Source organism: Anarrhichthys ocellatus, unplaced genomic scaffold (assembly GCF_004355925.1).
Source record: "Anarrhichthys ocellatus isolate YVR2014 unplaced genomic scaffold, GSC_Weel_1.0 scaffold19, whole genome shotgun sequence".
Classification (NCBI taxonomy): Eukaryota; Metazoa; Chordata; class Actinopteri; order Perciformes; family Anarhichadidae; genus Anarrhichthys; species Anarrhichthys ocellatus.
Genome location: NW_022280049.1, coordinates 417,657 through 445,342, shown reverse-complemented (window position 1 = coordinate 445,342; position 27,686 = coordinate 417,657). Strand labels below are relative to the sequence as shown.

The following is a 27,686-nucleotide window of genomic DNA, read 5'->3' as shown; positions in this document are numbered from 1 at the left end:
TCTGTCTATCTATCTATCTATCTATCTATCGTTTGTGGATAATGAGAAGTCAGTTCATTCACTGGGACCAGTGTCATACTACCAGTGTGTCTGGTCCATCCAGTGATTAAATGCACTGTCATAGTTGCTTGCTGGAGTGCACTTCTGAGAGTGTGTGTAGATAATTCATGCGTGAATGTGTGTGTGTTTTTAAGAGAAAAGGCTTAACAAGTTAAGGGCAAAGGTCAGAGGAGAAAGTGCTTACTTGACAGCTGGACAGAAAGATAATGATCTCTCTCGTGTGCATGTGTGTGTGACCATATGTTTCTGTGTGTGTGTGTGTGTGTGTATGTATGTATGTATGTATTGTTTCTCCGCCCAGGGACTTGGAGGATTGTATCACTGTTACTATCCTGCGGCACATGACAGTGAGTACAGACAAGACATTGATGACCTCCCATCAACTCAAACACTCTCGCATTCACAAAGAGTCTTTACACCATCCTTCTTTACTGTAAAACACAAGTTCTGGTTCTTTCCAAGCATGTGACTGCAAACCCGTGTCTTCTCACAGGATTAACTGCCTTCACATTGCTTTCAGATCGCGATGTGCAAATGTAAATATGTGCGTGTCGACCGTTTAATCATGTGTCATTGCACTTGTTTGAGTCTCAGTCCTCGCATAATGGCGCTGCCGCGTGTCATTGTGTTGCAGAATCCCAAGTCCTCCATCATGTCGGCAGAGAAGAGAGCTCGTCTGAGGAATAATCCAGTTAAAGTGCGCTTTGCAGAGGAGGTGGTGGTCAACGGGCACACTCAGGTCATTCTCCCTTTTCCTAATTGATCTTCCCAAGTTTGAAATTGATTCCTGTCTAACCACAATGATATTTCTCACTTCTCTCCATCAGGGAAACTCTCTTCTCTTTCTGCCCAATGTCCTGAAAGTCTATTTAGAGAACGGGCAGACCAAGGCCTTCAAGTTTGACAACAGCACCACCGTCAAGGTGTGTATTAAACAGGTTTTAGTTATTGAATGTAAGAAGAGGCAATTTTACCGACTTGTTATAAGAATGTTATGCACTGTGTGTGTACTGAAAATGGAAGGTCAAAATGTGACCCTTTAAATGGCCATATAACTGCTACACTACTGGATCACCTTTCATGAAATTTGAATGGCAGATGGGTAATTGGACGATGCATCTCGTTACTGGCCCAAGTGGTGGCAGCATCATTCTTGGGCGGCTGACATGTTTGTCAATACCTGTGCGCCCTATGGAAGCCAATGAGAGGCAACTTCCTATTCATAATTCATTATATACCAAGCTGAATGAGCCGAATGTACCTATCATACTGTAACTATAGCAATAAGCAACAATTAGACACAACATAAAGATTTAAAGAATATCTATAGATAGTTAAATTGTGTTACGCGCTGCCTAAATTAGTGTCCTCCGAAGAAAGTTCATCGGCCCCCTTCAGTTTCTCATCAACATTATAAGACCAAACAGTAGATCTAGTTGTGAAACAGTAGATCTTGTTTCGTGGAAACAAGTGGGTGTATTTTTTAAGTAAGCCCACCACAAGTTATGCTGTGATTGCCCTAAGGGTGTTAGAATGGGTAGGCTGTTGCAGTTGTAGCTGTTCTTAATGGTGGAATACTACAAATACATTTTCCTTGTGAAGGAGGAAGTTATGAAACATTTAAAAGTGAGGAGAAAAGTGTGGTGTGATTTCAAAGCCATGAAGCAGAGCTGTATTTTGTGAGTAGCTCTAGATATAATTTCTAAGTCCAGTTGGGCGTTTTCAGACTGAGAGGTTTTCTGTATACAAACATCATAATGAGATAGAAGGTGGATAATTGGGTCAGTAGCTCACCCCCAGTAGGTCCATGTCTTCTGCTGTCTTCAAGAGCACATAATTATTATTAATTAACAGGTTTTGCATTTCAGTTTGTATTTTCAGGCAAAGGGAAACTGAGAGGGGGGATCATATTTGACCATCTGCCATCAGCAGACAGGGATGAAGCATGTTTGTCTAAGAGGGTCTGAACTGTTGGTTTTTCACCATTCCAGGACATTGTGCTGACTCTGAAGGATAAACTGTCCATCCGGGCCATTGAGTACTTTGCCCTGGTGCTAGAGCAACAGTACAGCATCACTAAACTGCTGCTGCTGCACGAAGATGAGTTCATACAGAAGGTAATGGAAACAATGGATGCACAAATCCACACACAAACATGCTGTAGTTGTGGATGGCTTTTCATTTCGTTTTAATTTACCTCTGTTGTCTTTTGTCTTCACCAGGTGGTGCAGAAAAAAGACTCCCATGACTACAGATGTTTGTTCAGGGTGTGTTTCGTCCCGAGAGACCCCATGGACCTGCTGCAGGATGACCCCGCCACCTTTGAGTACCTCTTTTTACAGGTCAGAGAAGCTAATTCTCTCATCTACAGTACACCGTTCTGTCCGTCTCCTTTTCTGTCCATTTTAGAGACTTTGTGTTGTTCAATGTCATTCAGAAGACAAATTTCTCCTTTCTTACATGTGGAAACCAAGTCTAAATGTTCAATTAAAAACAAAAAACAGTTCTGTACCCACTTGCCAAATTAAGCTGTATATCCGATATTTACACTTGCTCTAGTGTGCTCTAAACCTGATATAAAACATTACAAAAATAGAGCCAGAATCAAAGTTGAGAAGATGTTTGAAGTTGAACAATATAACACAGTCTATTACTGTGGCCTTGTACATTTTTTGAGTTACAAAAAACTTCTGCATACAGTTAGGTACGTGCTGTCATGTAGCTCAACTTTGAGACTATATTTCAATCCTGGATGAAAAGCCTCAAAGCCATAGTTTGTCTTTGTATAATTTGTGTTGCACAATAAAGCATTGGGAGTGCTACTTATGTCATGTTGATTTATTGTTCTAGAGGAGTCTTTGCCTCATGCAGCATTTGCTTTTGCTGTATGAGACACACTTAGGGTGTCCCAGTGCTAGTTTACTTTGAAAGATGCTCACGAGCTGTTTCATTTTGCAATGTCTGACTTGAAGTGTATGCTGGTATATCAAACATGTCAATATGAAAATATGATGCTTTTCAGTTGTACATTGGTATGTTTACTGTAATGTACATGTGCATTTGTAATGTCTGTGGTTCCAGAGTGTTGGGGACGTGCTGCTCGAGCGTTTTGCAGTAGAGATGAAGTGTAACACTGCACTCCGCTTGGCTGCCCTGCACATGCACGAGAGGCTAGATAGTTGTGGACAGACCAGGGCCTCTATCAAGAGTATTACGTGAGTCATATGTGTATGTGTGCATGTCTCTTCAGAGTCACAGCAGAGGGACACTACGATCTTGACTCTGGCACTACTCATTATAGATTTTTTATCTCAGGCTTAGATCTTGTTTTGTTACTGCAATCCTTGTCATTTGTTGGGATAAGAGTGCACTCTAAATGCCTAATCTATTAATGTGATTAATGTGATAAATGCTTTGCATGGGTGCACAAGGGTTTGCATATTTGCCCTATTTCCAGCATGTGGATCAAAAGTGTCTTTTGGGTTTTTCAATGTTCCCTCTTTCTGTCTTTCTCTGTCTCTCTCTTTCACACTTGAAAGCTATAAATGCACACGTAGGCGCAGATCTATTTCCCAAAAGACCACTTCACTGACTCATAGATTAATATGATTATATAACTCATTCCAGTCATAAATACTCTGTGTTTCACAGGCGCAGGCTTTTTTCACCTCGAATTAGACTGAGGATGCAGTCACGGTTACAGATGTTACTGCTTAGTAACATCTTGTGGCAGCTGTGAGGAAAAAAAATATCAGCTGATATTTCTACTGCACAAAACTCAACAAATCTCAGTTTGCTTTTTTTTAAATTTTTCGGTAAAGTCTGTATTTTATTTTAATCCAGTGTTTGCTATGAGGCTATCATTAGCTATGTCACACTGCATATTTCTTACCTGTCCTACAAGTCTACATTTGCTTTTACTTTTTCAAATACTGTACCAATATTTACTAAGAAACTCAATCAAGCGATTTGTGCATGTGGGGTACAATAGTTCAGTTTCACTTTCAATTTTTTGAGGCGTTGAGTTCTTCATTATGGGTGTGATTTTCATTCCTCTGTGTGTGTGTGTGTGTGTGTGTGTGTGTGTGTGTGTATGTGTGTGTGTGTGTGGTGATGACAGGAGGGAGTTTGGCATGGACAGCTTCATCTCTCCCACACTGCTGAGCAACATGAGGGAAAAGGACCTGAGGAAAGCCATCAGCTACCACCTCAAAAAGATCCAGGCTCTGCTAGAGCCACGCCAGAAGGTAGATACAGACTGATGGATGAGTGGGTGAACACATTGGGAGACGTGAAGGGATAGATGGTGAGAGTTTAGTAGTGGCTTCGGGGTACTTTTTAGTTGACACTTACAGTGTTCTTCCTGAGGTTTAAAGTGGTAGTTAAGTGTTGGGAGCAGGTTGGGAGGAAGAGAGATTTTGGGTGGGAGGATAATTAAAAAGGAATAGTAGGTCTGGGGCTTAGGTAATGTTGCTGGGAAAATACATGGAGAATATTTCTCTGTGAAAATAGTTTTGGTCAGTGAGTGAACCATAACATCCCCCTGGTTTTCTTTTAATTCTATCTCCTTGCTGTCTGCCTCACTCATATTCTTCTCTCTTCTTCTTTGTCTATTGCTCTGTTTTAGGTCATCTCTTCAAGTCAGGCTCGGTTGGCCTACCTCACTCAGCTGGGAGAACTCATTTCATATGGGGGACGTTCCTACACAGCTACGATGATGGTAATAGCTAAGAGCCTGATATCCCCTGGTGGGTCTGTTTGTGAAGGAATGAAATATGTAACAACTTCAGAATTCTTGCATCTATTACATGTCACCATTCAAAATGCTCGACATATCTTCCATATCGAAACATATTTGCACCCCTCCCCTTTTCTGCTCATTTTGTTTCATTATGTAACTCTAGTCGCTCTTATTCACACTCAGCTTCAGGACAGGGAGGTGTTGGTCAGCCTGCTGGTGGGAGCCAAATATGGGATGAGTCAGGTCATCAACCACAAGCTCAATATGATCTCTACACTGGTTGAGTTCAGCAGCATCAGCCGAGTGGAGCTGCTCTCTGAGTCGGACAAAGTCAGCGTACTGCGCATCTCACTGCACGACATGAAGGTAAGGAAGACATTGACATACTAGACTCTATTATTCATAAACACGTAGGCTCCATACACTGACACAGATTTAAAAAAAAGGATATTCACTCGCCACACCATATTCACACCAAAGCTCATGCTTGAGTAAATATAGGTCAAGTATTTCTCCTCCAATACACAAACAGTATACAGCCTAAGGGGGTGTGTGGTAGCCATATAAAGCTAATTCACTGGACTCAAAGGTGACTCTCTCTCTCCCTCTTTTCCCCCTCCATTGCCTTTTCTCCTTTACACTTTGGCCTTAATCACTTTACCATATCTTCTGCAATGCCCCCCCCCCTTGCAGCCATTTGCCTTACTGATGGACTCTCTGGCAGCCAAAGACTTAGGGTGTCTGCTGGGAGGCTACTGCAAACTCCTTGTGGATCCAAGTGTCAATGTCTTCCGTCTGGGGCGCCCAAAAGTGAGGGTACACCGGATTCCTGCTGAAGAAGGTGTGTGTGGGAGGTTCGCCGTAATAGAGGGCGTGTGCTATGAATCCCTATCAAGTGAGCAAAAACTGTTTCACTTAAAATAATGACTTTCTGGCTTTGGCCATTTGATAGATATTTTTCACATCACATACTGATGTATCTCACCAGCCAGAATGGGTACTGTTAGAAAAGCCAGTCAGTCAATATTATCATATTTTAAATCATATCCTGCTATACAAATTTATTAACCTCTTGTTTCTGTATTATTGTTATTAGGTTATGTGTCTCGCTGCTGCAGTGACTCAGACGACTCAACAGATGAGGATGACCCAATGGATTCTCAGAATTGTAAACGCCCAGACCCAGCAAGCCAGGACTGGGAAGAAAGGAGGAGAGCGGAGGAAGAGAAGAGGAGAGAGGAGGAAAGGAAAGAGAAAGAGGAGCACAAAGGCAAACAGGAAGTGAAGATAATAGTGACAACAGAAGGTACAGAAAATGAGGGTGAAGAGGAAGGAGGAGCAACAGGAAGTGGTCTTCGTAAATTTAGTATTATGGATGAAGAAATGAACCTGGAGAGTACCTGGTACCACACGGACCCACGGGTCACCAGCAGCTTCTCCAGCTTGTCCAGTGGCTCCTTGAGTGCTGCCCTGGAGGAGAGCAGTGCCGCAGCCAAAGCCCCATCTCGTCTGGATGCCCTCCGTGGACCATGCACAAGCGAGGATCTACCAGGCTTGGATGTTCATCACCCCTACCTCCTGGAGCCCAAACGCCACCAAGGGCCCTTGCGACCCACCAACCTCAATTACCGTGGCAATGATAACTCTTGCCTTTGCTTTGCTGAGCTCTCCAAGGCTGATTTCCTCCCTAGCCCTCCTGAGGCTACTAGTGACGATGATGATGACGATGATGAGGAAGAAGAGCCAGTAGTGGGGGGACTCCGACGCATTTCTAAGATACCCAGTTCAAGGGATTTGAGAATGATTGACAGCATACCCTTTCAAAGATCACCCATTAGAAGAAAGAAAAAGGTCCCTCCCAAAGTCCCAGTGAGGACTAGTTCAATTCCTGTGGACAAAGCAGAACAGGCTGAGCAGCGCCTCTCCAAGGACGAAGAGGGTCTATTTCTAACACCTTCACCCAATCCCAAACCAGCTCTTTTGGTCAAAGGCACTGCCTCAGAGTCTGAAGATGAGTTTTTTGATGCACAGGAGAGATTTACTCCTCCAGTTCCTGATCTATCAGGTTTGTTTACAACACATTTGTTATGACTTTGCAGATGAATAAGACAATTTGTCCTTACCACGTTTTTGTAAAGTTCCTTGTCAGTGGTGATATGTTTGGTTTTATTTATGTGATGGTAACGTGTGACAACACTGAGACACTAAATTTGTGTAAATCCGCTGATGCCTTTCTCTTTCTGTCTTTTCCCTTTTGATTTGTTTCTCTCTCACAGACGCTGAGCTTGCTGACCGGCAGAATGCTAATCGGTTAAGTGGAGGCTGGAATGGTCCTTCAGCTGTCCTGGGGAAAGACCTATCCTCCCCCCTTGCCAATAAAGCCAAATCCTCTAAAATCAAAAGAGAAGTGGAGACACTTAAAGGCCCCACAAATCAACTTACCAACCAACAGACCAGTTTACCAGAGCCATCTCAGAAACCTCAAGTTAAGGTTAAACCGTTATTAGCACCTAAGCCTCAACTGCCTCCCAAACCTAAGATCATTCCCCCCAAATCCCCCCAGCATGGAAGATCTTATGCCCACTGCAATGGGGATGCCTCTGGACGTCTTTCCTCTGAACTTCTGGAAATGGAACCAGACACCATGGAGTTCAAGTCTGTCACATATGGGGCAGGTGGACTGCCTCTCTCATCTCCCCTGATCAGAGCAGTGCGGTGCAGCAAGCAACCACTACCCATTACAACCCCACAAACTGAGGAAAAGACGAAGAAGAAGCAAGAAAACAGCCCAAAAAAGAATAAAGATCTGACGCATGAGAATGGAGCACGTGTTGTTTCTAATGACAAAGCATACATTCCCGATGAAAAGGAAACTCCTAAAGTTGAGAGAAAAGGCAATGGGACTGCTCTACTCACAAGAAAGCCACCAAACCTACCACTTATCCCTCTCTCTAATTCAGGTACAAAGTTAGCCATTCCCCCTCCAGTACCCCCCAAACCCACTTCTCCCACCAATTTACACCCCTTATCACTACCTGCTAGCTCTCCTACCTCCCCAAGTGATCCAAGCAAAGGGATCTTCAAGGATGGTATCAGTACGCCAAATGGAATCCACCCTTGGAGCAGCCGCAATGGCAGCGTCCAGTCAGGATCCAGGAGGGTCTCTCTGAGTCATGAAAGCCTGTCACCCAAAAATGCAGATGCTCCTCTCACCCTTACCACCTCCCTCACTTCAACCAACTCCAAAGGTGTTGGGGGCCTTGAAAGCAGAGAGCCTGGAAGATCTGGATCAGGATTGGACCTGAGGACCAGCTCCTCCAGCCTGGGAGGTAGACTGCCAGCTTCTGCCCTGAGAGGGAAGATCCAGGCTCTGCCTTGGTACATGACACGTTCCCAGGAGATTTTGGGAACTCTGGACTATCCCTCCACTAGCTCCATCAATGGAGACACATCTGGATTTGGCTCTGGCTTGTCTGTAGCCAGTGGTCTATCAGACTTTAACAAAACCCCTGTTAAGGAAAAAGAGACTGTGATCTTAAATTCAGGAGGGAAAGAGAACATTTTAGAGGATGGAGCTGAGGTGGTCATAGCCACCATCAAAGAAGCCCAGGATGTGACATCACATATGAAAAAGGGCAATGGGACAAATGGCTCCCACCCTAATCTGACTTTTAAAGAGAATAGTGCACACAGTGGCAGTGTTTCATCGGAGCAGCCTCAGTCGCGGACCCATTCAGCAGTGGGGTTGGGAGGTGTGTCCAGCATGCAAATTGGAGGTGACTCACCAACCTCCTCACTCGCTGACACTACTCCTCCACAACAGCACCGGGAGGCTTGTGGCTGCCACACTGTTTACGCCAACTGTTTCAGTGGAGACACTGAGGATGGCATAAGCTTTGATGAGGAGCTCACCATTTATGAGTTCTCCCGCCGCACACGCCCCAAACCTGCCCGACCTGCACCTGTCTCTTCTCCTACAACACCTTCTCCTTCTCCAAAGCCCAATATTCTGTCACTGCTGAGGGACAACCCCCGTCCACTTTCTACTTTCTCCACTGCATCCTCTGAACTCAGTCCCGTGGTTTCACGTCCGGTTTCACCCACACACTCATTTGGTGGTCCTCTTCGTACGCTTAGCAACAGGAACTATGGTGGGCTTAAGGGAGGTTTTGTCTCCCTACGTCAAGATATAGACCAACTTATGCTGGTCTTAGAAAGGGGATCACTTGAGCAAACTCAACAAAAATCATGTCAAGACTCAAAACAGGATATCACAGGTATGAAAGTGGGGCCTGACCTAAATCACAATGGAATAGAAGGCAATACTACCCCAGGACCGGACCCAAATTGTACTGGGACAAGCACCGCCGCCATGACGGAGGCCGAAAGAAGTCTTCTCCAGGCAGAGGCTCGCCGATTGGCAACTGGGTGTCAGCGGGCCACACGTGTAGGTTGGGCTCCTGATGAAGCCCTACGCTCTTTATCTAACAGCTTCAGTGCCCTGGTTCAGTTGTCTGCAGCCTGCCTACGAACAAATCCCTGCCCTGGTTGTGAAATCTGCCATAATGCAAGTCTGGTCCACGGGGATGAGGACGATGACAGCCAGGAGGCCATGGACAAGCTGAAGGAGATAGTGAGTCTGTACCGAGAGTTTGTTGGGGCTGTTGAGACAGCTGGAACGGGTGTCGGGGTTGGGGGTAAAAGTGTGGGCCTCACTGGATCTGGACAGGGTCAGGGGGAGAGTGAAGGGGTCAGGCTTCTAGCCAAACGCTGCACTGTGCTCATCTCCTCCGTTTTTGCACTCACACAGCTCTTTCGGACACGCACACCAGACACCGCAGACACGCCTGGCCACGTACCTCTCAACTTTTGACCTGTGAACTTTACCCACTAGTAACCCACTGACTCTAGAGGTGAGACAAGAGGAAACAGCACAGCGCGATCTGGTGTGTAACCCCTGTGTTGTTGTAGTGCCATGCACACCACTGCACACAAACTTTAACCCACATTGCATATACCCACATGGAAAAAACATACACCAAACAAACCCTAAATGAAAAGAGGAACTTCATTGCTTGGCCTCTTCGTGGACGCATATGGACTATGCATTTGTACATATGAATTTTATAATTATCTTATAATTCTCTTATTTTATGATACAATATGTGTATGTATGTAAGGATGGATTACCCATGTATGTATTTATGTATTTATTTTTACAATATTTGCACCACGGTCTTTGATGTGCAGGTCTCTGGTGGGGAAAAAAAAACTATGGATGTCACTGGAATTCTTATTTTTCCTTCTCTTTGAGACAGTATTATGTTATCTATTGCTGCTTTAAATAATTCTCAACTCCACAAGGTGTAATCTGTAAATTGTCATTTTTCAAGTTTAGTATAACAGTACGTTTTACTGACAAAATACAGAAACTATACTTTATCACACATACAAAGTACAGTTATTAACTGATTTGTTTTATATGTGCACCTTTTTAAGGATTTAGTTTTTCAAAATTACAGTTACATATAAATGGGGAACAAACTGATACCATGACAAAAGCAGGGAGAGCACTTTCGACTGTTACAGATTGCACCTTTTTATGAGACACATACCCTTGTGTAAAGTGTTTTTTCTACCCTTTCCCTAGTCCTGACTGACTCTAAGTAAATGCCTCTTGGAAATACTCCCATTACCCACAAACGTATGCAGTAATACAACATTAATCTAGTTTTCATCCTAAGTACGTTACATATATATTTTCTGGGAATGTGTGGATGAGGCCCAGGAAGTAAAACAGGGGACCTTTTTTATGTTCGTTGAAAAAAAGATTTTTGACTCAGCACAAGGGTGACTGTTAAACTATGTCCACATGTAGCAAAGATCCAAAGTATTCCAACACTGAGCCACAACTGTTCCCCACTATGGTTTCTCTCTTTGGCCGCACCACATTAAAAATATCATACTGACTGACAGATGGACTGACTGCTGTGTGCTGGGGTCAGAACTGTAGATATACATTTATATCTTTGTGTCATAGTCTGTCTTGACCTTAGTTTATGGCTATGCAAACATAAACTCATGCCCCACATACTGTATCCTTGTTTTTGTGCTAACATTAAAAACAACAATAGCTGCATTATGTTTGTCTGAATATAATGGGTGCTTTCTTTGTTTGGAATGTTGGCTTCTGTCTTGTTTCGGGAAAACTTACTGCATTATGTATTGCAACATTGTGCAAAGTTGCATGGCATTAGCATTTGTCAATATAAAGACTCCTGTCTATACTGATGTTTGTGAATTGTCAGTAAAAGGATTACATTGCTCGATCAGTTTGCTGAGCTTAAACAGCTCGTCCACCTCACATGATGCCAACTCGTTTGATGAGCCATCTGCTTTGGAGGATTTGCTTGAGCCACCTATGACAACAAGAGGGTAATTACTTTCTTATACAAATATGATAAGGGGATTAGCCGAAATCAAGACTGCTTAAGTATTTAGAGAGAGCCGGTGAGGACGTAGGTAGTATATTTAATCTTCCAACTAGATGGCACAGAATTTTGTCAAGGTGGCTATGCTTGAAAAGTAAGAACGCAGGTCTCTTGTGGGGGATTTCAGAGCTTCCAATTCCTATGGAGGTCCACTAGCAGGGTCCATCATAGCACTAACATGAAGATGTACTGTATGTCCTAGGAGCATCTCTAGTTGTTCATCAAGCAGGCTCAAACAGTGAAGAGTGCCCATGTCACCTACGTGTTTTGTTTCTGTACGGTAAAACTGTATCAACAGCGTTTCATTTTCAAAGAGGACATTGCGTTTCTACATGAGCAGTCACTTTTCCGTACACACGTACAATGAAGTCGATGTACCAAGAAATGTATTGTTTGGTAATAAATTACACATTGACCTGAACAATGTTGAACGTCTTGGTGTTTGGGTTTTGTCTTTAGGCCAGTTATCAACAAAAGTCAATGGAACAACTTTCAGTTCATGCAAGCTCCTTGCCTAAGTATTGAGTCTACAATTCATTTCAGAAGACATTCAATTTACCATTCTAGCATTGAACCCTGAGCTGAACATTTCAACAACAGCAGATAGAATGAAGTTATACCGTGGCAGTCTAAACAGCTCTCTATTTATAACAACACTGCACTAATAATACTGTTAGAGGATTACTTTGGGATTCATTTCCCAGTATTGAGTTGGTATACTTCCATGAAGGCAGTATTTATCTGTGCATGTAGCACTGGAGCGTGCTTTCTCTCTTTTGGTGCTGAGAATGCATCCAAAATATTCACAGATAGCCAGCTGAGACAGAGAGTAACATCTCCCCTCCCATTGTTAAAATGCATTCCTAAATAATGCTAAATGAATGATGAATTTAAGATTTTCTAATATAAGATGATAGTCAGACAGACAGGTGTTAGGGTGAAAGAGTTGAGAGGCTTTGTAGCCACAGTAGCTCAACCCTCCCTGATCCAAAGTCCCCATGTCAGATTGCCCTTAATCTGATCACTATCTGCAGTCTGACTTCTTGACATAGTAATCTAGAAAGTCGCACATGTAAAAAAACAACAAAAAAAAAAACAGTCTGAGAGTGTGGGGCTGCTGTGAGAGACATTTTCATGATCGAACGTGTAACAGAAACAGCAGATAGTGGTGTTAAACTACCATCTACTTGAGTGTTTGCTCCATCCCTCATTGTGATCCAGTGTTATGTCTGTAATACATCTTTGTAACAGTGATGATGTGATGATTACGGTGCTTAAATGGACTTATAGCGCTTTCTTTGGTCCTACGACCACTCAAAGTGCTTTCACACTACATTCATCCATTCATACACTGATGGCAGGGGCTACCATCAGATTAAATTGAATTAAGGTTAAGTGTCTTTAACCAACACATTGGGGGATCCTCTGGTTGAAGGACGCCCTGCTCTACCCCTGCGCCACCGTCGCCCATAAAGTATAAGACACAGTTCCATAATGTACGAGTGCCTCTATTACATAAGCAGAAGACAATTTGTCATATCTGTTTGGTGAATGAGGCTTCTTCTTTGAGAAAACATGACAGTTAACACATTTATCAAACTTAGACACACACATAACAGACTTATTCACTGTCAATATGTTTAATAGATTGATTTTGAAACATTTCATTTGTTTGCAATTATTCATTTGACATTTTCTTAGTGATTTGGAGACTTGTGCTTCAGGAAAAGTGGAAATTATGAACAGCATTGATTAATGTAGCGAGGGTGTCCCAATTTCAAATCCAAATTTGATTCTTACTTTGAAAAAGGAAACCCTGGAAGATCTTAAAAAGATGCTCAGGAAACGACACGCGGTGGACAATCAAAATGAAAAGAATTGGAGAAATAGGCCAAGTGATACATTTACATGGCAGCTTGAGCTTTTTGTGCCACTGAATATTACCCTCTGCCCCGGTCTTCTCTCAGCACCATTACTATTCAGTCTCTCTCTCTCTCTCTCTCTCTCTCTCTCTCTCTCTCTCTCTCTCTGTCTCTGTCTCTCTCTCTCTCTCTCTGTCTCTCTCTCTCTCTCTGTCCAGGCAGCATGCCTTTCCTCTTCGGGCTGTCGGACCCAGCGAGAGCTGCTGCGCGGTGACAGTATCTACTCAAGCTTGAAATCTGAGCCCATTATGTCAACAGATGTTACAGACAGAGAGGAGCGCAAGCGTGAGAGAAGGAACGATAAAGTGTGAGTAGAGGGAGAAATACATGTTTAAACCAAGTGACATTAAAGTTCATAACAAGTAAACAAACATTGAGAAGCACTTAGTTGTACAGCAAATGAATGAAGAGCCCAAAAATAAACAAACGCAGCAAAGGCGCAGACAATTAATATCAAAATTATTTTTTTCTTAAATGGCAACGGTATTCTTACAAATAATCTTTAACAAAGACCAAATGTTTTTTATGGGATAATTTGTTGCAACTGAAGTCAACATTAAACATTTATTTTCTCTTTTCCAATAAATGTGTTTTAGTGACATCAATGGGCACTTCTCAAAAAACCCAAATAATACATGCCAGTAGCATTTCATAAAACAAACCATGACAAATAGTGCTGAACATTTCAGCTCCAACTGGCAAAGATGAACCACGTGTTCAAATAGCCTGCGTGTGTCAGCTCGATCATCACCGATACTCATTTCAACAATGTTTTTTAAGTATTAGCCTTCTGATCTCACAAACATAAAGGCCGAATTGGTGGTGATGGAGCATGATGAGAAACAAACCGGCCAACACTCAAGTCAGTACACACTCCTTGAGAATTGAAATAGTCAAAAGTACAAAAGAGTTTCAGTCAAGTGGCAGAATACAGCCTCACAGAGGAAATGCTCTTGGTCAAACGAACAGACGGATGTTGTCTACAAAACACCACAGCACACGGCACGAACGAAGACACAGTTAATCCAGTCAAGTAACGTTTGCTTGAAACTGTGTGGAAAAAAAAAAGCACTGGAGTTCAGTTTGCTCCAAAACTATTTTGTACAGAGAGCAAACAAGGGCATTTCAATTGGACCCTGGCAAACGTTGTGTATAGGCTAAAGCGTGCGTCTCGTTTATAATATTTTGAACAGTAAATAGTCATGACATGTGGGTTATCTCAAACTGACTGTTGGCCCCTGTCAGAAGTGCAATTTCAGCAAGTACATCAGCTTTACTTTATGACTTCCTTTCTCCTCAACAAACCGGCTCCATCACTCCAAGCAGGCTTTTCCCTTTAAATGCTTTCTCTTCCTCTCTAGATCTCCAACCCCCCTCTTACATGAGCTTCAGCAGCAGTTCATAGGTGGCATTGATGATTCCCCAGGAGATGAGTGAGCGGTGGTAGTTGAGGTGGGCCCCTCTGAAGAGCATGGCCACACTGCCGCCCCTTTCTCTCCACACTGTTAGCAGCACCTCCCTGCAAGGCTGGAAGGCTCCGCCTACCTGAGACTGAGCCCGGGACTTAACCACATTTAATGGGTAGAACATGATGCCGAGGCCTGCCCCCAGCACACCCCCACACACAAAATCATTAATCACGTGACCGGACCGGCTAGTGACTTCTGGGAGCTGCTCCTTAATGGGCCCGCGTAGCCCGAAGAAGAGCACGTTGCTCGGGCCATTACGGAGAATTATGGGCACCAGGCCGCGGTAGCACTCTTTGACACCGTACTCGGTCAGAAGTGTCCGGAAGGTGTGGACTGTGTTGTTGAAGCGCCCGTGGTGCCGATGGTCTTGTAGGAGCGTCTGCACACGCTCAAACGGCATCAGGATAGCCTCCGTTGTTCCTGCCAACGCCGCGGCAAAGCTCCGAGTGACCAGCTGCGGCACACCGCTGCCAGCGGCACAGTCTAGTAAGACCCTTGAGAAGTCCTCGTACAGGCCAAACATGATGGCCACCGTAGTGCTCTTCTGGAGCAGTGGGGGCAGCAGGCCCCGGTAGAGATTCCTCAGCCCATCCCTCTGGAGCTGCCGCACCGCCTCAGTGGCCAACACGCCGTGCAGCTGCTGGCGGAACAGCACCTTCTGGATGGGGAAAGTCACCACGATGTTAGTAAACGCTGCAATGGAGCCGCAGACGTAGTGCTTCCCTCGAGTGCCCAGCATGGAACTCAGAGATCCAGCAAGCAGCAGGGAGCGGCCTCCTTTAGCCAGGTCAGGCTGAGGTGTCCGGGATGACTCAGAGTCCATGGTGCTAACAGCCATGGGAGGCTCAGTGTTCCGCAGCCTGTTGCTCCAGCATCACATCAGCACCGCCCTCTGTTGTAAATGATATAGCCTGTGAAAGAAAGAGGACATATCAGACATGCCTATTAATCCTCAATATCTTTTTACAATTATTTGAATGGCTTCTGTATGGAGGGACCGCCGTACACAACATTCACTTTGCTAGAAAAATTACAACAACACTATTGAATTGAACATAACACAATTTCTTGCATATCTGCCAACATGTGAGATATATTGATTGGGGTTTAGATTAAATGGCCCATTCATGCTACATGTAGCCTTAAACAGATTAAACTGCTGCCCCAACTAGCCACCGATAAGGGTTGATACAAAACTTGACAGACTGGAAAAGGTCAGCTTAGTCACGGGGCAGGAGAAGACACAAGGTCTGTTCATTTGATGCAACATATTAAACTTCATCATAAAAGATTTAATCTAGTTTTTCCTCTTTTTGAATTAGAAGCTAGTGGCACAGCCTACCACAAACAATAGTAACAGAAAATCTGCTCAAATGAAAGCGATATCCTCTAAATACCTGAAACACATAAAGCAAGTCATCTAAATATAGACCAAGGAGGCAAGGACATTAGAGGGCACAGCAAGTCAACCAAAATATGACTCCAGAAATACTGACACAGTTTCAGGTCTGTATGACAAACCACACTGCCACATGGCTACTGTAACTGACCTCTGAGAGTTATGTAATTCAGAAGTTCCTCGGGTTTAAAGTACAGTACATTCATTCAAACATTTTAGTTTTGAGGTGTAACTTTAGCTCCATGTTGGAAGACTTTATACAACAAACTACCTCCATGACGTTTCACAGGAAACTACTGAACTATACTGCATTTTATTAAAATTGTATTAGATCAGATTTTAAAAAACAACCACATTATGATATTGATACTTTAACTATATCAACAGATTTGAGCAGATGACGAAATGCACCACTTATGTAATCATCCGATACTTTTTCCATAACTCAATCTTCCGCGAGACACGCCCTCTGTGTAATGCTTCCTGTTAACTGGTTTGTCGTGTCATGCTTGTTGTCCCAGCATGCTCCCTGTCAGACGGACACAATAGGCCTAACATCCCTGAACAGGCCCATACAACAAGAACACGACATTAACCTACTGTATGAATAGCTAGCTAAAAGCAACAACAAGTAAGCGACGGGCTAGCTTTGCGCAATAGCTAGACACCCAACTGCTAGTCTGTTTAGCTAGCTCAACTTAGCTAGAGACTGGGTCTCGTCGGCTGTGGTAGAAACAGTCGATCAGATGTTTATTGTACAGAGAGAACACGAGAACAGGCTCGGATATAACGGCTGTTTGTTACACAGTAACTACATGTAAGCCTAGCACGCTAAGTGTCTAGCATAATCAGAGATGTTGTTGACTGGTTGTAGACTTCGTTGACAGCAACAGGCAACAGATCGGCTCATTAATCAGTCTTTACCTGCCGTTTACGCCAGACGCTGTCCTGTCTCCGGACAGGTTTGAGTGCTGTAGCTTTTTGCAAGGTAACTGGGGCACAGTTGTAGGTCGTGTCTGTAGCCCCAGCAGCAGCAGCAGGTGACCGCAGCAAAACGCATCTGAAGCGCATGCGCACTACTGGAGATCTGAGAGCATATGGATGGGTCTACAGCGGGCTTTTTTTAGAGATTATTTCATCTTTGCTCTATTAGTTAATTGTATTGTACAATAGTGGATATTATCTATGTTGGTGGTGAAATATTTTGATTAAACCCATAAAACGCAAAAACGGACGTTTTTTCCGCGTTGTTTTTGCTCGTCGTAAAGCAGGATGTAGCGACATTTTTACGACTGTGATGTGACGTCATTGTCGTCACGTTAAAGACGGGTGTCGGTAAATAGAGGTTTAGCTTTGACTGGTGATTTCAAAACTGTTTTTTGTCGTTCTTTTTTTTTGTTAATATTCACTGTTTTGTAAATGTATACGAGGTAATTGAATAACAGGACCTGGTCTGTTGAACAATTGCACCAGAGATGTCAGGTGATAGTCAGCTATTTGTTGCTAGCTGTATTCTTACATTTTGCACAGAACAGCTGTCTTTAGCTTAACGCTAACGTTGGCTAACGTTAACTGTTACAGCACATGTCCTCGTGAGACAACTATATGCGTTAAACTGTTTTCTGAACTGCACGTGGGTTCAGTTTTGTCGCCTTCGCGGCCGAAAGCGAGATTCATGAGAAATGTCAGCGCAAAAAGATTGCGAGTTTTTGGTGAAGACAGCCCGGGAGCTGGTCTCTGATGATCCCTGTGCGGCCAAAGCCTGGCTCATAACTGCCAGGACCCTTTACCCTGCAGATTTCAACATACAGGTAACATTACGTATTTGTATCAGCTGATAATAGCATAATAGCACATGCATTTTTGTACCAGTCAGTCGAGCATCATCACGTGTTTGAAGTGTGTGGGTCCTCTGTTATGAGTGCATTGTTGACATCTTTTCACAGTATGAAATGTACATCATTGAACGCAATGCAGAGAGAACAGCTTCCGCAGGGAGACTGCTGTACGACATGTGAGTTACAGTGTAGGATCTAATCTGTGGTACAAGTGTTACTGACTCTGACCTAACGGAAGCTAACTGTTTGTCCATTCTTTAGGTTCATTAACTTTCCAGATCAGCCCATTGTTTGGCGAGAGATCTGTGTCATCACAGCTGCACTCCGCAGTGACTCTCAGGACAAACATGCACAGTTTCTACGAGGTGAGAGGAGCTTAACTTACTCTCAGGAGTGTGACAATGAAGTGTTGGTTTTGAAATCTTAAAGAGTGTCTATCTTTGTGTGTGTGTGTGTGTGTGTGTGTGTGTTTGTCTCCCCCAGGGCTTTTTGAGACACTGCCTGGCCGTGTGCAGTGTGAGATGCTACTGAAAGCCACAGAGCAATGTTTCAACACTTTGGAGAAGGCCGAGATGCTGCTCCTCCTTCTGAAGCGCTTTCCTGAGTCTGTGGTTCAACACGGAGTAAGTAACAATATCATAGCCCTTGTGTGTTGACATTTGAACGTCGACTACATGGAACTATAAACAGTCCCTGCTAACTTTCTGCTGTATGTTTAGGTCAATCTAGGAGAAAAACTATTGGAGGCGGAGGCATCAGAGAATGTGGAGACGCCTGTCAACTGCTTCAGAAAACTTTTTGGTGAGTGAAACACTCTCAATAAAACTTGCTTTTCATAGGCAATGACTTTCAGACTAATTATTTCTTATTATTACAGTGTGTGATGTCCTCCCGTTGGTCATAAACAACATGGACATGCGCTTACCGGCCAGCCTGATGCAGAAGTACATGCTGAAAGCAGCTGAATTCTACATCGGCTATGTTACCCGTGGACCCTCTCCTGATGTACAGACACATGGTAAAGCAGCACTGTGTTCATGTTGCTCTTAGTGCTAACTCAGTGTGATGCTTTACACCTCAAGGTTTCTTGTGGGGTCTATCTCCATATTGTTTCTGTTCATTGCCTGTCTTAACATTTCCTTCTGCTCCTCTTGTTCTTTGTTTCAGGCTCTCAAGAAGGTGGCTCGCTGAAGTCGCCCACTGTGTCCCGTGGCTCCCAGCGCTATGTGATTGACGGTCTGTCTGAAAAATCGTCAGTGGTAGCGGAACCTTGGGAGAGACTGTTGGATATCCTCGCTGTGGTTGGAGCGCGCTGCGAGTGGCAGGGAGACATGGGACAGAGGTAGTCCATCCATCTGCATGTCATTCAGATCTAACGTTGGTCATTTTGAGGCTGTTGAATTGAGGTGCTGTTGAATTGTACTCCATGTTTCTTTTTTTGGGTGTACCTTATGCTCTAGGAGTTATGTGGACATGCTGCAGAGAGTGAAGGAGCTGTGTCGCTACCTGCCTAGTCTGGAAGGAGACACGCAGTCCCGCTGCTGCAGTCAAGTAGTCATCTGCTCCGCGCTCGTCCTCTTCCACAGCGCCTTCCTCTACGTCTTAGCTGTGCAGCCTGCACTGTTCCAGGGTTAGCCTCCGTCTTTGCTTGTTCGTTTAACTCTAGTTCTTTTCATTAAAAGGTCAAAAGATCAAACGGTGGGTTTATGTCTGGCAGGTGTGAATGCGTTGAGCTCCGGGCCGTGGATCCTTGTAGAGGATTTGAGCTCGGTGTATAATGATGTGGACGTGGAAAGGGGAGCAGTGAAACATGCACATAAGAAACGCAAACTGGCAGATGGGAGAGATAAGACAATGGTGAGTACAGATCAGAAATCATTTTGATGTTTCTAGCCAGAAAAAACTGTGCAAGGTTGTGCTTTATGTGTTATTAAGAAGGTGACTGTGGTGTGTTTCCGTTGTGTCCGTGTCATTGTAGAGCTCAGATGATGAGGAAGGGTTGGGAAAAGGACGCAGTCGACACATTTTGGTGAACAAGACTGAGATGCCCAGCTGGTCAGAGACTCTGGAGAGCTTTCGCACAGCAAGGGAAAGCTGGGACCTTCTTCACTCCCATGATGGCCTGGAAACCGGTAAACACCTCTTCTGTTCATACGTGTTCTTATTTTCTTACTCAGACAGGGTCCAGTCACTCATACACTATATCATAGATTGAAAACCACAACAGCTGCAGATGTATTTTTATGGCTTATAAAAGCTTTCTCTAGAGCAACTTAAGGAATTAAGGAAAAGTGTCTTAATAATTTGTTTTTGTAACATTTTAACAGAGTTCAAGAAGATCTGTGCCTCTTGGAAGACGGACAGCTGGCTGTGGTTCAGAATATTCCTCACTGACACGATCATATACCAGGCAAGCAACACTTCTGATGATTTATGATGTTTTCTTTATTTGTTTGTGACAAGACACCTGCTGCCCTTTTTATTGTCGTTTTATTTTTGTAAAGTATTTAATCACTTTGTACTGGATTTAATTTAACTTTATCGATCTAGGAGGAAAGTAATTGGAGGCGCAGCACAGACAAGATGTAGCAATATATTAATAATTATGATAAATATATAAATATTATAATAATAATAACATATATTAATGTATACAATATTTAATGAATGGGGCAAATGGAGGTTATGGATCAACTATTGACAACAAGTCGATTGAACTGAGGTAAATTTAATGGAATTGATGGCAATATATAGTTTTCCTAACTGAGATATTTATAAACGTTAAAATGAATCTCTTCCCATGTGCCTCATTAGTTGTTTGTGTGTGTGTCTCCAGGGACAGTACCGTAAGGCCCTCTCTAGCCTGCACCAGATGGCTGCAGTGCAGCAGCCTCAGCCTGGACATCAGAGCCCCTCGGGCCAGGCCAGTCTGGAGCACCACAGGGCCCTCATACAGCAGGCGTCCTGCCACTACGCACTGGGAGAGTACAGGGTACACACACACACACACACACACACACACAAAAAGAAACACACACACACACAAACACACACAAACAAACAAACAAACAACAACACTCATGTTGTTGTTGCATTAGTCCATCGTGTGGCCCTTTTCCCATATTGTGAATACACACCTGGCCCAAATATATTATGTTGTACTGTTGTATTGAGCAGTAATTGTTTTACTATTCCTTTTCAAATGGATGTACAGTCTCTGTTCTGTAATGCCACTACTGTAGATGCTGTTCTAATCTTGTTTTATACTGATGTCTCTATTGCACTGTAATGTACGGAGGAGGTTGTTTTGCTTGGTGTTATTATAGAAAACATACTGCTCTGTGGGCCATGCTCCAAGAATGAATCGATAACCCCATCTAGCCTGCAGGTGGCGTCAAAGTTAATTTGATTTTAGAAGCACACAACTGCAGCAGAGTTCAAATTTCAGAGATTATGTTCAGACGTACATATATACTTATTAATTCAACCACTCTGACTAACTGATATGTGTTTATTTTGCTCCAAAGCTTCTACGCTTATCACATGCAAAGCTTTATTATTGAGCATAATTTGACATGCATACCTGAATTTTCTATACCAACAATTTTCAGAACAGGTTTTGGCCCAGTAAAAAGATATCCATAAGACACGGACAACAGGATTTAGAGTACAAGTGACAAAATGTAGACAATATATTTTATTGAATTTTTTTACAACATTTGGTGTAATAGCCTTGCCCTGTCCAGCCATGTGATGCACGTGTTGTACTGTGTGTGTTAATCAGATGGCCTGTGAGAAGCTGCTTGATGTTGTCGGGGGTCTGATGTCCCCGAGCCTGGACCCAACTAAGACTCCAGAGGATCAGAGCAGAGTCAAGACCAAAATAAGGAAAGGTAAACACTTCCTGCTTCCCACCTGTGAACAGCTTTTAACTATTTATGTAAAATTGACATCTAATATACATCTTTTGTCGCACAAAATGGTTTCATATATTTGGCAAATATATCCCAAAAATGTTTTGCGTGCGTCTGTATGTTGACAGATTGTTATGACCAGTAACTCAACATCAATACAAGGAAACCACAGGTTACCTTTGATAAAATGTACATATTAATGAGAAACGACTCTCTTTGTTGAAACTACTGTTATTGTGTGACAGAGAAAATGTATAACTGTTGTGTGTTTTTGTCATATCTAGGTAATGACCTGAGATTGCTTCCCTGCACCAGCAAAGCTGTGTTACCTTTCTGTTTCCAGCTGATGTTCGCCTGCTTCAAGGTACATAAACTAGTTAAGCCTGTGGAAATGCACGGTTTGTCACTATTTGTGTCGATCCATTTTTTCCAAGACTATTAAGGTATTAAACCCTCGTATAACCCACTTTCTCTTTTTCTCATTTTGTGCGATCAGCTCCGTGTCTTCACAGACAGCCGTGACGACCTGTCCCTCGGTCATGTGGTGGTGCTCCTGCAGCACGACTGGCCACAGGGCGAGATGCTGTTTTTAAAGGCAGTGGAGAAGATCTGTCAGCAAGGCGGTCTTCAGTATGAGAATTTCTTCAACTATGTCACCAGTATCCTTTTTTTTTGTGTAACTCACACAAGCCTGACAAAATGTATAGAGACAAATGACTTTGTGGTTACCTTGTGTGTGTGGTCTCCTATCTTGGATGTTAGTTTCCATGAGCTCATGACTTTTGTCAGACATTGACATGTTGGAGGAGTTTGCATACCTGCGTACTCCAGAAGGCGGCAGGATTCAACTGGAGTTCCTGCCCAATCAGGGAATGCTGATCAAGTAAGCGCGTCCCATTCACAAACGTTTTAGTTGCATCGTGACTCTGCGCACTCCCGTTCTGTTGCTGTTTTTAAAGAGGACAGTGATGTTGATTGACGATGTTAAGTAGACACGGCCTGTGGGTAGAAATGTACTTTGAACTGAAAATGCTGTTGACGGAGCGACGTTAGAAAGAGTTTACGGTTAAAAACAAAGCTTCTATCGAACTCCTTCATTGATTGCTGTAGAAGTTAAGACACTTAAATGCACCCTCACTGACAGAGTTGTTGAATGTTGCTGTCCTTCAGGAACCCTAGTCCTGCCCTGGGGGTGGAGTTAAATACCCTTCTGCTACAAGGGGTGCAGACGATGGACAGGTACCCCAGGCCCCTCCTCCCACAGCCCCATCCCTCCCCCCCACACCAGTCACCCTCCCTTCATTCCCAACTTCAAGGCTTGTCATCCCTCCAGTTTTGATTTGGGTCATTTTACATCCAGAAGTAGTTTGATTTCCTGTTGGCGTTTGTTTGTTTGAGCCATTGCTCGTCTTTCTGTGCTCATCACTGTTGTTGTTGTTGTTGTTCTTTGAGGATGATGTTGGTCTTGTTGTGCAGTCAATTTAGTTATTACCTTTTCATAACACTTGAGCTCATTTCATTTGTGAACATGTTTTATGTGTTTTTTTATTCATGATGATGAGACTTTTGTTGTGTAATCTTGAATGGTTGATTTATGTAAGAAAAAAACAACAACATACTTTTTCTGTGATTTTGTATTTACTGCATAGACCTCAGTCTCAAATCATGTCATAATAATACATCTCTGACTGTATGTATGTTTGTGTTCATTGTAGTTTTTAATCCTATGTTGTTGTTTTTTTTTTTTTTTTTTTTTCAGACACCACACCGTGACTCGTGGGATCACCAAGGGAGTGAAGGAAGATTTCCGTCTGGCCATGGAGAGGCAGGTGTCGCGTTGTGGAGAGAACCTGTACAGTGTGCTTCACCGTTTCTGCATCAACGAGAAGATCATGATCATCCAGTCTCTTCCTTGACACCTGGCCTGTGACTTTTGAGCCTTTTTTCATAGTTGATATTCCAGGCATCGTTTTAATGCAGCTGGACTGACTTTAGGACACAGGACACATTTGTAACTCTCATGTCTTCATCATCCATCTATGAACTCTTAAAATAATACATCTCCTTACCTTAAAAGCAGATCTCTCTTTTCAGAGAGTTGGTAACAATACTGGTTTTCTGAATATACAGTGCTCATGAAGTTAACATAGTACGTGTGTAGTTGTGCACAACCATATTTGAAGTGGTTCAATCATATTGTGACATTTGTGGAGTCAGTTATGACACATTTTTGATATTCTTCGGTAAAGTTTATTGTTTTTGTTACAAACTTGAAATGTTAGTTTATATAAATGTTTCCATTAAATGTCCTCTAAATGGTTGAAAGAATTGCCAAATGATTTCTATCTTACAAGCTTACAAGCAGTCAGTTTATCTTCATCTCATAGTACACAATTGGAAATTGGACACTATAGCTCAAGAAAGTATGCTTATGTGTTTTAGAAAGAATACTAGAAAATGTTCACACTTCTTTTTCGCTCCAGAGCACCCACGTTTTTACTCCTACCCTCTTTCCAACTTTCACTTCAGTATAATTCACACATCGTCTTCACACTTTCTCTTCCTCTGTAAGTCTTCCTTCCGAACTCACTCCTCTAGTTCTGTCACTGGTGCATTGGGCAGGTCTGCCTGTAGTGCAGCCCTGAGGTTAGCCCAGAACAGCCTGTGCTTGGCCCTGTCCTGAGGCCACTCCAAGTATGTGTGCCGGCCCATCATGCACTTCAGCTGGTAGTACTTGGATGGGATCAGGTACTGAGGCAGAGGCTCGAGCAGTACCAGCACAACGCTGTCCGTGCCCCAAGCGAGGCGTTGGTGGCTGGCGAAGTACAGCTCATAATGGCACCACTCGCTCTTGACGAAGTGAGCAGAGAGCACAAACACGGAGCGTCGGCTCTTCTCCACACAGGCGATGATGTTCTCAATGATCGTCTTTCCCGGCACAAAGTTTTTCTCATGGCGACAGATTCGGAGCCCTCCTGCGGTGTCTTCAAGGTTTGGGAGGAGGGAATTCTGCACCCAGTCTGCGTCATGCTGGCTGTAGGACACAAAAGCATGAAACTCGACACCCACCAGTTCTTCAGGTCGAACGTGACGCATTCTGGCGCGATGTTTGGCTCTGGTCCACTGCCAGATCATGCGCATATACCAGGGGGCATCCAAACGATTGCACAGGATCACAACTGCGATAATCACTATCACTGCTGGGCACAAGATGGTGGTAACTAGGAGGCCGATGTTACAGGAGACCTCTGAGATGGTGATGTCTTTCAAGGCGCAGTCTCTAAAGGCCTCTGGGTAGGTGCAGTAATAGCCCAATGGCCAGCTCAACAATTGAATTCCTGTGTGACTTTTCTTTTCAGACTTGATGCCAAGACTTATGAAACTCCTCAGAGCGCAGGTGCAGGTGAAGGGGTTGTAACTGACGTCCAGGGTCTTCAGTTTGGGGCAGCTATCCAGCTTGTTCATAGTTGGTGCATGGAGGGAATTTGACTTGAGCAGAAGCTCATTCAACAGGGGGAAGCCGTTGCATACTGGGAGGTCCCGCAGCCTGTTAGCATTTAGATTCAGAGATGAAAGATTTTCCAGTTTCAAGATGGACGATGGTATCACAGAAACCTGGTTGTTCTGGAGGTCTAGTGACTCTGTTCCTTTTGGTAGACATTTAAAAATGGAAGCTGTCAGACCATTAGACGACAGAGTCATATTGGTGATGCTTAGTGGCCAGACACATTCTCCGAGACCATCGTAAACCAGGGAGTTGATGCTGAGGTCCAGATGCTGCAGTGACTTCATGAATTGCACCCGTTTGCTCAGGATCTGAAGGCTCCTGAAATTGTTGTCTACCAGAATCAATTTCCTCACACTATCCAGATTCTTACATTCAAGACTTTTTTGACCTTCCACTCTGGAGAAGATGGAGTCGGATAGGGCACAATTGGAGAAGTCCAGCTGGAGGATAGGACTGTGATACTTTGGGCATGTCATGTGTATGATTGAAGTCTCAACGATTGCTAAACTCTCCACCGGCATGTTGATAAAAAAGTCATAAACAGCTTCCTGTGAAAAGATGAAAGACTTTACCACCGCCCTTATGGCTCTGAAGGACTTCATTTTAGACGTCTGGATCGTTTCATTGTCGCTAAAAGGCAGGTTGTACAGGGCCACATCAGAGGCCGTCAGATGACTGACTGATGTACGCAGGACCGCACCTACAAAGCAAGTCAAGTCCTTCCAGTCGATTGATATGTTGGTGAGATAAAGATGAGATGTGAGGATTCCTACTCTCTCGCTCAGCTGCTTACTCAGGTTATTGTAGCCACCATTCAAATCCATCAACTCCACGGCATCAAAGAGTGACAGTGCATCAGAAACCAGATGATGGTTCAATATTTGATAACTAATGAAGGCTATCTGAAGCCTCTGAGCATGGACATCCTGCAGGCTATCTGCTGTATAACCCTGTTCATTCTCCAGGGAAAGGGTAAGTGTATGCAGTTTCACTCCAGCAATATTCAGGAAATCCCCCTTACTGATGTTTTGTGCTCCAAGAGCTAATCTCTCCAGTTTTACCAGGGATCTGAACTCACTGCCAAGTGTCATTGTGAGAAAGTTGTTGCAGACTAAATTCAGTACCAGAAGGTTCTCTGTGTGGAGCAGGTACCGCTGACCCGACAGGTTCCTCAGTCTGTTGTGTGACAGGTCTAGATCCTCCAGAAGTGGCGTGTCGAGGAACGTCTCTGGATCGATGTCCTCCAAACTATTCCAGGAAACGTTGAGGAACCTCAGGAGGGGTGTGTTTTTGAAGTCTCCCCGGTGAAGGTGCTGTATGTGGTTGCATGACAGGTCTAAAAGCTCAGTCGTCTGCGGCAGGTCTCTTGGGACAGAGGAGAGGTTTTTGGATGAGCGGTCTACGATGCTGTCAGGGGATGAAGCACTCCGCTGGAGTCCCATCAACATGGCTGCCACACAGAGGGCAGCGATCATCGGCCTCATTGTTAGTCTGGATAGAAGTAAGAAAATAAAGGTCTCATGCATACACTCAGCTGCAAGTTTATTAGGTACACCTGGCTAAAAGTGCTGCAGTCTAATAAAACAGTCCTGCAATAAATTGTAGGAAGGCTCCGTTTTTATGGAATCTGTTTTAGAGATGTGTGATTCAACTTCATTATGAAGGATGTAGTTTGTGGTGAAATGTGTTACATGGCACATGGAGGAGTGCCTGTTAATTAGCCTACCCTCAGATATAAATGGGGTGGACAAAATAACAGAAACAAATAATAATGGACAAAATATTCTGTGTAAACCTCTCTAAAACCATTTCAACAATACAGAATGGTAAACCTTCACGAGGGTAAGATGTAGTTTGTTGTTTTATTTTTTTCTTATTTGTCCTGTCTTTTAATCCATAGTCAGATTTTGAATACTGAATTGAGCAAATGCATTAGTTTAGTGGATGGATTCAATCATCCTGTTTCTAAAGTTTTTTTTAAAGCTTTTTCAGACTCTTTGTTGTGTCTGTGTTGACTAATTATTCTACTAGTTTGGCCACAGTGGGATCTCAATCTAAACAGCATGGTTGTAAAATAAAATTGCAACTAAATCCTACCATTACTAGTACACAGACAGAAAAAGGAGTGTACTTACCGAGGTCAGATGGACTTTCTTTTGTTATTGGTGACAAAAATGTGCAAAAAGGTTCACCAACAATCAAAAGCAGTCCGATCAAAAGACAACAATCAGCAGTCAGCTTCTTCTGTTGCTCCAGCTCGTTTTTCTGATGCAACCTGTGCTGATGTTAGTTATTAATAACGGCGGTAAGAGGAAATAGAAATGGAAATGACAGCAACTGTCAA

General features: G+C 43.5%; 4 protein-coding genes across 8 annotated transcripts in view; 2 read left to right on the top strand and 2 right to left on the bottom strand.

The window, feature by feature from the left end:
- Nucleotides 1-12,519, top strand: part of frmpd1b (FERM and PDZ domain containing 1b) — a 24,319-nt gene extending 11,800 nt beyond the window's left edge. For 3 of the 4 annotated variants that reach the window (XM_031858205.1, XM_031858204.1, XM_031858206.1), the window contains exons 6-17: nucleotides 362-407; nucleotides 695-799; nucleotides 888-983; nucleotides 2,052-2,177; nucleotides 2,283-2,402; nucleotides 3,142-3,275; nucleotides 4,181-4,307; nucleotides 4,688-4,780; nucleotides 4,985-5,167; nucleotides 5,495-5,696; nucleotides 5,898-6,866; nucleotides 7,078-12,519. In XM_031858205.1, the coding sequence (XP_031714065.1) occupies nucleotides 362-407; nucleotides 695-799; nucleotides 888-983; nucleotides 2,052-2,177; nucleotides 2,283-2,402; nucleotides 3,142-3,275; nucleotides 4,181-4,307; nucleotides 4,688-4,780; nucleotides 4,985-5,167; nucleotides 5,495-5,696; nucleotides 5,898-6,866; nucleotides 7,078-9,674 (4,798 nt within the window). In that variant the 3' untranslated portion in view covers nucleotides 9,675-12,519. The remainder of the gene's footprint in view (nucleotides 1-361; nucleotides 408-694; nucleotides 800-887; nucleotides 984-2,051; nucleotides 2,178-2,282; nucleotides 2,403-3,141; nucleotides 3,276-4,180; nucleotides 4,308-4,687; nucleotides 4,781-4,984; nucleotides 5,168-5,494; nucleotides 5,697-5,897; nucleotides 6,867-7,077) is intronic. The other variant, XM_031858207.1, reaches the window with a different exon arrangement.
- A 1,480-nt stretch (nucleotides 12,520-13,999) lies between these two features.
- On the bottom strand, nucleotides 14,000-17,176 carry LOC116389500 (solute carrier family 25 member 51). The gene is made up of 2 exons (XM_031858215.1): nucleotides 17,007-17,176; nucleotides 14,000-15,594 (listed from the first exon to the last, which is right to left on the bottom strand). Exon 2 carries the CDS (start codon nucleotides 15,519-15,521, stop codon nucleotides 14,592-14,594), a length of 930 nt encoding a protein of 309 aa, XP_031714075.1. The 5' UTR covers nucleotides 15,522-15,594; nucleotides 17,007-17,176; the 3' UTR covers nucleotides 14,000-14,591.
- ints10 (integrator complex subunit 10) lies at nucleotides 16,577-24,155 on the top strand. 2 transcript variants are annotated; one of them, XM_031858209.1, is made up of 18 exons: nucleotides 16,577-17,893; nucleotides 18,029-18,096; nucleotides 18,182-18,285; nucleotides 18,404-18,543; nucleotides 18,640-18,721; nucleotides 18,798-18,938; nucleotides 19,088-19,262; nucleotides 19,381-19,550; nucleotides 19,638-19,777; nucleotides 19,899-20,052; nucleotides 20,248-20,330; nucleotides 20,757-20,912; nucleotides 21,705-21,813; nucleotides 22,119-22,198; nucleotides 22,331-22,493; nucleotides 22,624-22,717; nucleotides 23,005-23,073; nucleotides 23,594-24,155. In XM_031858209.1, exons 1-18 carry the CDS (start codon nucleotides 17,765-17,767, stop codon nucleotides 23,748-23,750), a joined length of 2,214 nt encoding a protein of 737 aa, XP_031714069.1. In that variant the 5' UTR covers nucleotides 16,577-17,764; the 3' UTR covers nucleotides 23,751-24,155. The 2 variants fall into 2 exon arrangements, with proteins under 2 accessions (XP_031714069.1, XP_031714071.1); XM_031858211.1 differs by lacking the exon at nucleotides 23,005-23,073.
- Nucleotides 23,710-27,615, bottom strand: tlr1 (toll-like receptor 1). The gene is made up of 2 exons (XM_031858208.1): nucleotides 27,478-27,615; nucleotides 23,710-26,833 (listed from the first exon to the last, which is right to left on the bottom strand). Exon 2 carries the CDS (start codon nucleotides 26,824-26,826, stop codon nucleotides 24,421-24,423), a length of 2,406 nt encoding a protein of 801 aa, XP_031714068.1. The 5' UTR covers nucleotides 26,827-26,833; nucleotides 27,478-27,615; the 3' UTR covers nucleotides 23,710-24,420.
- Nucleotides 27,616-27,686: the final 71 nt, after the last annotated feature.